We start from the raw sequence: 12134 nt of genomic DNA, 5'->3' as shown, positions 1-12134 counted from the left end.
TAAAGATATCTAATAAATATTTATCCTTGAACAGCCACGTTAAGTGTTTCCACAGAAATGCGATAGTGATTCTGAGGATTTAAGGAAAGGATACAGTTACCACCGATGAATAAAAACACAAAGTACAGACACACAATCACACCAAACTGGTTGACACCACCGTAGGATCGGATTCCGTCATACATCACCACGTTCCAATCCTCACCCGTCAAAATCTAATGAAACAAGACAATGTACACATAAGGCTATGTTGATCAATATGAATCAGTTTAAACATAGGTATTTGAATCTTTTACAATTCAATAAATATGTGTTTTCAGAATTTTACAGCGGTGAAACTAATTTCAAATGATCAATTTTAACTGGAACTGGAACCAATTTACAGGGTTTCAATTTCACATAACACCTGCAATAGCAATTTGCCCTGACAAACTTTATTTGTTGCTTGTATTCACAATTTTGAAAGGAGAGCGAAAAATAAAAAGTCTGACACATAATGATGCTATATACATCTATTTGTATACCATTACTACAGTTTATCAATAATAGTTGTTCTATATTTGTGTTATGTTGATGAAATCAAACCTGGAACACAGTAAGTAGGGACTGCCAAAATGTATCAAAATTGCTACGGGGTTTATCCTCGTCAAAGTTGAATCTCCCACCAAACAGCTGCATCCCGAGTAAGGCAAATATGACGATGAACAGGAAGAGCAGTAACAACAAACTGGCAATAGACCTCATACTGTTCAACAAGGAAGCCACAAGGTTACGCAGCGACGACCAGTATCTGGGGAGGAAAAAATACTTGTGAACAAATTTTCATGAATCCTTTATATCTAAATCAAAATAACCCACATAGTCTCAACAAACATAATACTATGATAATGGTGCTGTCTCTACTAATGAAGCATGCAGACTGTCAAGCATATGCAAAAATACTTAAAAGATTGAAGAGCCAAGAGTTAGCGATGTTCCGAATGAGATTCATCAGTTTGATATAAACATTATCATGAAAGTTGTTTACCTTAAACACAAACAATTTAATTTCTTTCAAGTTTCCCATGGGTGTTTGGGTTTTATATAAACGTTATAAACAGAGTTAACAATCCGCCTTCCTCACTATTTTTAACACCTTTACAAAACATCTGAAGGAAGCAAGAACATGATATAGGTGGTACGTACCTGGTTGCCTTGAACACACGTAGAAGTCTGGCACACCTGAGCACACTGACGCCCAGCGGTGGCATGACATCGGTGACCATGAGGATCACCTCCACTATACTACACACCACCACAAAACAGTCAAAGCGGTTAAACAAAGACACAAAGTAACCTTGGAAGCCTAGACTGTACATCTTTAACAACATCTCAAAGAAAAACAAAACCACAAAAAAGAAGTTGGCCACAGCTGAAAAGAAAAGGAAAAGTTGGCTAGAATTTAATCAACAAATCATTGAAGTCTGTTTTCACTTTGAAAATTGAGTTCTAAATAGAATGTGGTTTATAATTTAATCAATAAATTATTGAAGTTTGTTTTCACTTTGAAAATGGAGTTGTAAATAGAATGTGGTTTATTTAAGTACATACAAGTTTATAATTGATGGACAGTTCATTTGAGAAAAAAACGATCAGTTTAGGAGACTTTAGATGGAGCAATGAACAAGTACCTTGGAAGTCGTTTAACCACTTTGGTTGTTGATAATGCTCTGACGTTAGAACACATGTATTTAAGAACACCACTACTATCACAAGCCAATAAAAGGCATTGGATTTTACTAGCTTTCTACACAGTCTTCTGCACCGCCGATTCCATTTACGTAAATGTCGACTGAAAAATAGACAGGCACATGGCTAGTCAACAAACCACATACTGGCATTATTTAAAACAGAAAAGCAATTTTGAAAATTCTTTAGAAATATATTGTCTTTGCATATAAGAATTTGTGTTTTACATTTTGCATGTGTTTGCCAAGAAATGATGATGAAACTATTGAAGAATACAGGACTAGTTGTCCTGGTAAAACTGACAGAGCTAAGCTATTAAAACAACCAGTGATATTGTTACAGTACGAAAAATGGGGACTCTATACTGCAATCCTTGAAAACAAATTTTACAAGATGTACAGAGTTCTGCTGTAAAGTTTATATACTAGGATACAATGTGTTTTTAACAGCAGACCTTTTGTTTTGCCACCAAGACTGCACTATTTCACCATTTTCCACATCTTCTGTTTTTACAGACGCTGTATCACTATGGTTTTCTGTAAACAATAGCAAAATAGGAAGTTAGTCAATGATAAAATCCAGAAAAGTTTACAATTCTAATATCATATAACCTTACTGAATTCTGAAGAATTACTGAATTTTGAAATTATATATTACCACAGATACATCAATACATAACTAGCCCTCTGATGACCGGTATGTGGCGTCTTCCTCATCCGTGATAGCAAGTCTTGGCTGTCATAGCTATAGCATGTTTGTATTAAATCAATATCTACCATTTAACAATGATGTAATTTAAAGACAAAAACAATTTAACCTTCACTGCAATATTCCTTAATATAGATGTTATATAACTGTGATGTGACAGCAACAATATATCATCAAGTCAACCTTCACACAGAAATGGGGGAGAAAGATGTGACAGAATTGATGCAAGTACATGCTGAAGGAGTCCACCTCTGTCAGAGAATACTAAAAGAGAGAGTTAACTCACTAATTATCATCACCAATAGGAGTACCACTAAGTCACACATGCTTTAAACCTCACAACTTTTGCTTCAGTTTGAAAGCTAGTTTGTTTACGTAGGTAAAAGTGATTCTGACAAATGTGAGGAAAAGGGCCAAAATATCAAAGGAAATACGCAAATTCTTTAAAACTATGCTGAATAACACTCTAGCCTAACCATGCAAAATAGAGTTGTTCCTCTCTCACACCTCAACACAAAATAGATATCTCAAAACTTAACACTAATATATCGATCAATGTCTAGTTCATCCTCTACTTTTCATTGAAACTAATTTGGAAGTACTGTATGGAACTAATGTCAAGGTCAAGGTCATGCAGGTCAAGGTCACAATCCTCTTATTCATCTACGTTCACTTTTCCTTGAACTGCATTGAACTGATGTCAGGTCATGCAGGTCAAGGTCACACCAGCCAACTGGGCACAGCTGCAATCCACACTTACAGTGTCAGAGGTGCCAGTACTACAAACCTTCCATCCTACCTAGTACAGGGACCTCACGTGGCTGAGCTGTGATTAGCTCTGGTAGCCATCTTAGTTGCAGTAAAAGATTCTACACTAAAATTCATAATCTCAAAGTTTCACAGGCATCTAATTAAGAATAAATATATTCTTTGTCACTTTTCTATTCAATTGCTACATATTTACTGTATACTGTTCTTGGAAACAACATCATGGAGTACGTTATTCAGAAATATCCTGGTTTTAAAGTGTCGGGAAAAGGTTTAGATCTACATAACAGTTCATTAGTTCACTGTTTACTGGGCATTTTTAGATGGAAAGTCAAAACAAGAACATTGTTTTAGCTTTTTGTTTTCACAACTGCATTGATTGGTATATTCCTCCGGATTGAACAGTATGTGATTGTTGATCAACACGTGCCATGTTCTGGACACTCATACACCTTTGTATATGTCTAGTACTGCCTACAATCATATCATTAACTTCTGGCTACATACCAAAACTCCCATTTACCAACAGGTGCTACTCATCAATACACTAGAACATGACAATAAACCGATACCCACGGTTACCTTACATCATATATACATGTACATAAAAAATAGCAATGAATCAGCGACATGAAAACTACGCAGCTTCAGACGACAGGTCTGGCTACTGTTATATTCCTAGGTACTGGTCAGATTACATATAGCCAGATAAAAAAAAATATTTAAAAAAAAATATGATTATTTCTTAATTGTTTTTGTCCAGAGAATTCCCAATATACATGTAATACCATATGAATTTGTTATATTCGCTGGCTACCATTAGCGATGTCTATCTCATTTCACTTGTGGCCTTATATCACTTGCAGTCAAATTTCTTTTTAACCAATTCCACAGGACCAATGGAAACAGTTTGTTATAACCAAATTTGTTGTAAAATTTTTGAATAGATAGGGTCAAGCCAAATTTTGGGATTTTGATCTACTTTGTAGTAAGTAGAACTTTTTTTTACCAAGTCTGATCGTCTTATGGAAGTTTTAATATATCTCTTTTCTTTCAGAGCATGTTTGGTAGGTAAGACTTGTACTTAGGCAGAGACAGTGGGCGTGGCACCTCTGATACTCACTGTGACGGGGAGTAGCACCTTCCTCTCTCTCCTCCTCATTCTCGGGGTCGATGTCCTCGGCCTGCGTGATCCAGTCCATGTATCCACGCAGGTCCTCCTCCATCTGCTGCTTTTCACGAAGCTTCTTAAAATCACCCCTAGATTTGGCTTTTTCTCTTTCCTTAGAAAATTCACTGAGAAATACATAAAATAGAATTATGTGAATCATTGCTTCAAAAACATTCAACTTAGGACAAAAACCTTGCTGTCTTATTGTTGTTCTATCTTGTTTCTTAAAACTTTATGAGACAACACAAAGCTAACCTCCATTTTCAGGATAGGTCAACACCTTAATTATGATGGTTTTATCTTGACTCCTAAATACATGTGATCCAAATTTTTAAAATCAATGTCAAATCATAAGTATTTATGTATTTCAGATAAATATAAAAGTGTAGTTTTGTTTATGAGAAATCCAAGGACTTCTTACAAAATGAAATTACTCAATAATCAAGACACTACATATAATCTAAAGCAAAACTGTAGTGTCATAGGAAGACTTCGGACCGTTTTTTCTGGGAACTCTATACAAGAATTAGATGAATACATTTGGACCAGTATCAAAATGGTGTTTTTGGTCGAGTAATTGAAGACTTGGTCATTTTACAAACAATACAATTCACAACATTCAGCAGAGTAACATAGCACTTGAGAGATTAATAATCGAAAGTCATATTCCACAGAGTTGTATTGGGTCTTTATCAAAGATATTAGAATGGGATCACGAAAAGCTTGCTATGGAATGACAAGGATGCAAACCTATACCCCTGGAACCCCGGCACCTGGTGTTAGGGGATAGAAAACTATAACATGTACTTGTGAAAACTGAGCACAATATTTCTCTATGATCATGTAACTGTTGTCATAAGTTGCGGTTGACCTTTGAGTTGGAGCCGGAATCCTAGAATCTGCTACTGTTGACATACCACAAACTTATGGTAATCTTCGACCACTTAATTATTGATCAACACGGAAAGACTATTAAGGAGCAGCGCAGTCAATATTGACAGAAGGGTACCATCGTCTGGGGAGAGGAGTAGGCACATGAGGTATTTCACATCCTGTTTACATACACAATTGACTTTTAACATCAGGGGAACTATTGGGTCTTGTATAAGGCTTAACTGATGTCGTCGAGTGAAGAACAGCTTTGTCCTGTTTGTCTCTCATTTTTTTCTTTCTTTTACAACTATTGCATTTCGAAGAGCATATGGCTTTATTTCAGAAGACTTCGAGTTTCAGTATTAAACTTAATTACAGAAAGCAATATCTTGTTGAGAGATTATAAATCCAGTTGAGTGTACAGTTACATAAAATGACTAAGCCAGGAAATATGGAAATTTTGGCAGCAACAATTACGATTTGCTTCATTTTATATCTAATGAATTGGGAATAAAGAACTCAGGGAAATAATAAGGAGATTTTCATGATCCCAAACAAATTTTATGAGTTAACTTGACTAATACATAAAATGACTGATTTGGTCTTAAATTTTATACAATAGCGGAATCAGTCCTTCCTGAAATTATCGTTAATGCAATTTGTGTGTGAGGCACAAAATACAGAGACAATTAGGTGGCCGATCTGGTCAACTACTTTTATCAAATATGCCCGAGTCAAACCTCAGATCCATTTAAGCCCTTTTGTTTGAATACATTTACATAGAATTTCATACCTGATGGTAACAAACTTTCAGTCATTTGATACATGTATATTTTATTACATAAGTAAAATTTTATGACACAGAGGTGGCCATTACCCCCTCTGGCACACATAGATGAAGTATTTGTGATAACTTACCCACTGAGAACACCTAAAACTAAGTTAAGTACAAAAAAAGATCCTATGATGATTAATGTGATGAAGTATGTCCACGGCCATGCGTTGCCCACTGCATCGTTGATCTGTAAAATGTAAACCAACAGCATAGTCAGTGATTTAGAATACTTTTGTTTGTCTATATAAGGACATACGTACATAGAACCTCAGAGATGAAATCAACACCATAAAACATTTCAAACAATTTGATTTTTCTGTATGTGGCAATATCTACATAGTATTATCAGAGTGCACTTTAGCCATTTGAAGCATAGAAATGACCCCATTTTGTTTTCAGAAATTCAGTTCAAACTAAAAAGGGCATCCTTGAACTTATAAAAGACCTTTTCTTTAAAATCTTCAGTGTATACCCATTTTCTTTTGATGACGGAATTAAATTACAAAATAAAAGAAACCTAAAAAAAAATAATATTAATTTCATCATGGTCTGTTTTTTTTTAATTTTCACGAAATACTTTCTGCTAGAAACCTTCAGCAAAATTTGAGCCATTAAAAAAACACCTTCATAACTGCCAGGGTCAGGTGAGGATGAGTATGTTTGGCTTGTGCTTACTTACTACTTTACCATTTGGTATACATTAGCAATCTATATGTATATATATGGTTTTAACTACACATTACTAAATCATTTGGCCACATAATACTAGAACCTGTATGCTATTTGGCCTACTTTGGTCTGTTTATATGTAGCCATTTGAAATTCTCATAGTTATAATCATAACTTATCAGCTTTTTTTACTGTTTTGTCGACAAGTATATTTCAGACAGCAAGAATGACTTAAATATTGATAATTAATGAAGCCAAGAGCTGTAATTTCTAACTAAGAGGATATGCTAGTCTAATTAATATCAATATTTCAGTATACAGGTAGAGCGAACATTTCCTCTCAGTCTTCAGAGTACAATACAAACAGTATTTTCAGCAGGAGATAGTTTTATGTAAATCTATATAAAGCATTGCTATCCTTATATACAGGTTTAAACTCCCACCAAGAGACACGTCTCGGGACACTAACATTACACTAAGCTGACTTATCCTAATTACTACATCTCATTTCTAAAGCACAAAGTACCTGATGCAGTTTCAGGAAACCAAATATTGCCTGTTTCATATCTTCTGAGATGAACATTTTTCATTTAAAATGTAAATATTATTTTCAGTCAAGTCTTGAATTAAGAAGCAAGTTCTATGTTTAACAAATCAAATGCTTAACACATCTGATAAATTTGCATAATCCAAGTTCTTAATAGCTAATAAGAAAACATATTTTATGCTTTTACTATAATTATCAACATATAGAAATACTTACATCATACATTACATCAGTCCAGCCCTCTAATGTTATACACTGGAACACAGTTAACATGGCCAGACCAAAGTTATCAAAGTTTGTAATGCCATCATTTGGCCCCGCCCAGTACTTGCGACACTCCTGGGTGGCATTATCACACTGGAACCCCTTACCGTCCGCAGAACAGGGGTGAGGGGTTTCAAATGCTATGTTACCTGCAAGTAGAAATCAGAAACGGTCATTTACTTCGTAGAAGTGTTGTAATAATGCATGTATTAACAGCATAATGCCGATTGTTATAACATACAGTACAACTTGATATTCTAACTTCACCTGAAGACATAGTACTGCTATATAAAGAGTGTTCTCTAAAGACAATTTAACTGTAGTCAGGAGATGGGAAGTGAGATACTTTTTTTATTTTACAACCATTAAAACAAAGTTTTGTCAACTGATATTCAACAACTCTTGTTGACAAACCCACATGTTCTGTCGAATGACGGTAAAATGGGAAGGGGCTGATAACAGATCGTAGGAGTGTTAATGGGAAAGGCTATACTGTAAGCAGGAAACCTGTACAATTGATTAATTTAATTGACTTGACTTGAATCCAATTTCATAATTAATTTTCTTGTGAAACACCAATTTTGTAAAACATCATCAAAATAAAAATTAAAAAAAATACATACAAACTGAGTGTTGTTTGTAGTTTTTTTTGTTTTCCATAAGCTGGGATTAAATGGTCATAATCTATTCATCACAATCAATCCTTTATTTTGTTCATGGTTTAAAGCATGTCAGAATCCAAGTGTTGATTATCAATCAATTCTTAAGGTCTAATAATTGATGGTGAATATTGGACCAATTCCTAATACTTCTAAGCTGTATAAAACATGAACTCGTTAAAGAGATGATGGATGTGAGTAAATGTATGAAGTTTCAGGACAAATGGCTCATTAATGAAGTCGGTAAAACGAGAACATCATTTGGATCCCTATATCCCCTTGTTGACTCATTTTGAGGGGATAATAAGCTGTATAGAATGACTATTTTATAACTTTATTTTCTATGAGATGTCACCATTATTATTATGTAACCTATAGTGCCCTAGTAGATGTAGATACAGCTATAACAGTGCTCCAGACACAGGAAACCTGACAGATACACAAGTCCCTATAAATCAGGGCCTCTCTAACACAACAAGTTTTTTTCCTGTTGACTGAACAAGAATTTCCAGCTACCTGCAATAATGCCACTTATCCACTGAGCATTGTTGCAATCTCATTATTACACCAGCCCGAGGTAGAAAATCCCCAGTCATTACTGGTTTGCAGTGGCTGTGTTTGGGTCTGCACAATTATAAAGCATGTGGTTAACCTGCCAGTCTCAACGTCAGTGGGCTGGAGAGACAATTTCTCCAAATGTCCACCATTCAGTGGTGATGTTAAACAAAACATCACTGACACAGTTCGATCTGACCACAGACACATGACCTACTCTGTCCTGCTGAATCTGTGTGCAGCAGCTTAATTCCATTCTCTGACCTAATTTCAGCATCTGCTGCAAAACTGACTTTATTTTAAAACACCAAATTAATTTTAGCATGCCGGTGAATGTATTGCTTGGGGCTTTTCTGTGTTGTCAGACTATTTCAGTCCAATATTGATGTTAAAGCCCAGTTAGAAATTTGGTTAGTGAAAGTCTTCTGCAATAATCTATAGGTGTTAATACTCAATGTTTCAAAAGGAAGGGGTCATGAAAATATTTTACCAACTCTTGGGTACAAACTAGCAACCTCTTGCTCTACAAGCAGTTGCCCTACCATTTGGCTAAACAGAAATTCCAACCAGCTAAACAAGATTTGGTTCAATATGCAACAGTTTGCCAACTCATAAATATCACACTACAAGTCTAGTGTATAATGTATATGTGAAATATTTATTTCACACTATAAGAAGTTGGTGAACGGTCACTTAATTCCAATTGTTGTAATTCAACAATTTCTAAAGTGGATCAAGCTTGCATTGAACTACCATCACAAGTTGCATCTGTTCAGGTTTTTTAAAACTTATCTATCCCAATACCATAACGAGCTGCAACAAAGTGATATCATGTCCACAATGACATGGACCTGTAGCGAATCATGCCTTACTATCACGATTTACTATTCTTATCCTACATGATGGTGTCACTGGGAAATCCTGGCCTCTTGCCCTGAAGAAATTGATCTGTAATCTCTACGAAGACAAATGTAAAATCGTAAAGGGCATCCAGATACACCACCAAACATCTTCCACCACAGCTACTGACATGAGCCATCAGGGAGCAACTGATTGCATTACGTTGACATTAATTATGCATGTGTTTCCCTTGTGTTGATACAAGGTTTCAGTTACTGATAAAAAAAAACATCTACACGGAACCATGTAATCTTCATATCATAACAGAGCCCATTGAATAGCAAGCTAAACCCTAATTCCAAACGACAACCTCCATTTGCTCCAAGTAGAATGCTGACAGAAAAAAATTCAATTTTATGCAGAACTTACACAATGATCAGGCAACCTTTGGCACTCTGCAACAAGGCCAAGTGTACCTATAAGTCAGGCCGATCAGTGGCAATACTTGTAACTGTCTTTATTATGCAACATCAGTGTGAAAGTGATAGAAGTGTAAGACCTGTTATTGATTACCAGAGACAAACCATCAAGATATCCATTTTCTCTTGAGCTTTTAAATGCCACGAGTTAGGGCTGAATCTGTGTAGACAATATTTTGTGACAATAGATTTGGGTAAGAAAGAATAGGGGGAGGGTGGGGGAGGTTAACAGACACAATTACCAATAGTCTTTGTCAGCAGATCTGTAAACCATGCTTCATATCCAAACAGAATCTAACAGAGTGTGTGCAGTGACCATAATTTCACTAATTTACAATGTAATTTAACTGGAAAATTGAGCATGCCTGAGGATGGGGGCAGGGCAGGATAGCGAGATTGTGGATATCTGAGGGAGGGGGTGTTGACAATGTGTCTGAATGTGGGGGCGAGAAGGATATTGATATTGTGCAGATCCAAGGGAGGGGGTGGGTGGGGTGTTGAGATTGTGAGTGTCTGAATGTGGCGGTGGGAGCAATATTGAGATTATGCATATCCGAGAGAGGGGGTGGGCGGGGTATTGAGATTATGCATATCCGAGGGAGGGGGTTGGCGGGGTATTGAGATTATGCATATCCGAGGGAGGGGGTGGGCGGGGTATTGAGATTATGCATATCCGAGGGAGGGGGTGGGCGGAGTATTGAGATTGTGCATATCCGAGGGAGGGGGTAGGCGGGGTATTGAGATTGTGCATATCCGAGGGAGGGGGTAGGCGGGGGTATTGAGATTGTGCATATCCGAGGGAGGGGGTGGGCGGGGTATTGAGATTGTACATATCTGAGGGTCGGTATGGGAGGAGTAGTAAAAGATTGTAATTATCACTACATTAGCTTTTTAAGAGTTTATTTGTCCACAATGACATTGAGTTTCAAGATCATGTCACCTACCTAGTTATTTCTATGAACATATACTTCCATACTCTCACTGAAAACATGAAAGTGCCAAAAAAACGAGTCTTTAATACTTTGTTGATACTTTTATTATTGGCTGGTAACTTACCTGTTATCAATAAAATCGCGTCGAAAGTTGGCACATGTGTTTCTATCAAAGCAGACAGAATGAAACTTACCTGAATCTCTATCAAAACAGGTAGAATGCAATGTCCCTGAGAAGAGCTCCAAGCCTATGATAGCATATATGATGATAACAAATATGACAAGTAGGGCGATATGTAGCAAAGGCACCATTGCACGCAGGATGGCATTTAGAACCACTTGTAAACCTGTAATACAAAATCACATATTTTCAGAGCAAGTTCATGGATATCAGACTTGTGTTCCATCAGGAAACAGAGTTATGTCAGCAAACAGGTATGTAATAATTCATCAAAATAGGTTTTTCTTTACACCAAGCAATTACACTATAAGGTTTGTAAATAAAACAAAAATATACAAATCACTGGAAATATACATACATTTATAATATTATATACATATATTGTACAATAGAATATATCGATCAATTTTTGCAAAGAAAACATCAAGGCACTTATTTGACATTTTTATGATGTAAATATGATATGAAACAACTAAAGTGAGCAAGCATGCTTAAGTACGGTGAATAATCATAAATACCGGGTGTATTACATACACAAGCCTAGCTTGGGTATGGTGAATACCATAAACATACATATTTTAGTGAGTATCTTATTTTCTTCCATATAGTGCTGACTATAAGGATTGCACTATTTGCACTTACATTGATTTCTTTATACGATACTGGTGTTTTGCCAATTAATCAATAGCCAATCTATTAACATTTCATTATGAGCGAAAATTTGATCACACCAAAATACATACCCCTACAGTAATCATAAATACAGCAGAACTCTTTTAGTAGAATTATGATATATGAAATTAATTCAGGCAAAATTTCTATCACAAAATAAAATATAAAACTGTATAGGCCAATATGACAAAACTGGTAACTCGTTCTTTCACAATGGTAAATAAAGCAATTAGAAAGCTATTTTTGCTGCAAT

At 35.8% G+C, this 12134-nt stretch overlaps 1 protein-coding gene across 15 annotated transcripts in view; it reads right to left on the bottom strand.

The window, feature by feature from the left end:
* Positions 1–12134, bottom strand: part of LOC117330515 (muscle calcium channel subunit alpha-1-like) — a 120696-nt gene that overhangs the window by 43386 nt on the left and 65176 nt on the right. For all 15 annotated transcript variants that reach the window (XM_033888874.1, XM_033888872.1, XM_033888873.1 and 12 more), the window contains 9 exons: positions 11223–11375; positions 7516–7712; positions 6167–6270; positions 4328–4500; positions 2183–2264; positions 1671–1831; positions 1186–1411; positions 586–790; positions 95–215 (listed from right to left, as the gene is read on the bottom strand). In XM_033888874.1, coding sequence (XP_033744765.1) covers positions 95–215; positions 586–790; positions 1186–1411; positions 1671–1831; positions 2183–2264; positions 4328–4500; positions 6167–6270; positions 7516–7712; positions 11223–11375 — 1422 coding nt within the window. The remainder of the gene's footprint in view (positions 1–94; positions 216–585; positions 791–1185; positions 1412–1670; positions 1832–2182; positions 2265–4327; positions 4501–6166; positions 6271–7515; positions 7713–11222; positions 11376–12134) is intronic.

This window comes from Pecten maximus, chromosome 7 (genome assembly GCF_902652985.1).
Source record: "Pecten maximus chromosome 7, xPecMax1.1, whole genome shotgun sequence".
Lineage (NCBI taxonomy): Eukaryota > Metazoa > Mollusca > Bivalvia > Pectinida > Pectinidae > Pecten > Pecten maximus.
The sequence above is the reverse complement of the archived record's forward strand: the minus strand, read 5'-3'. Positions and strand labels throughout refer to the sequence as shown.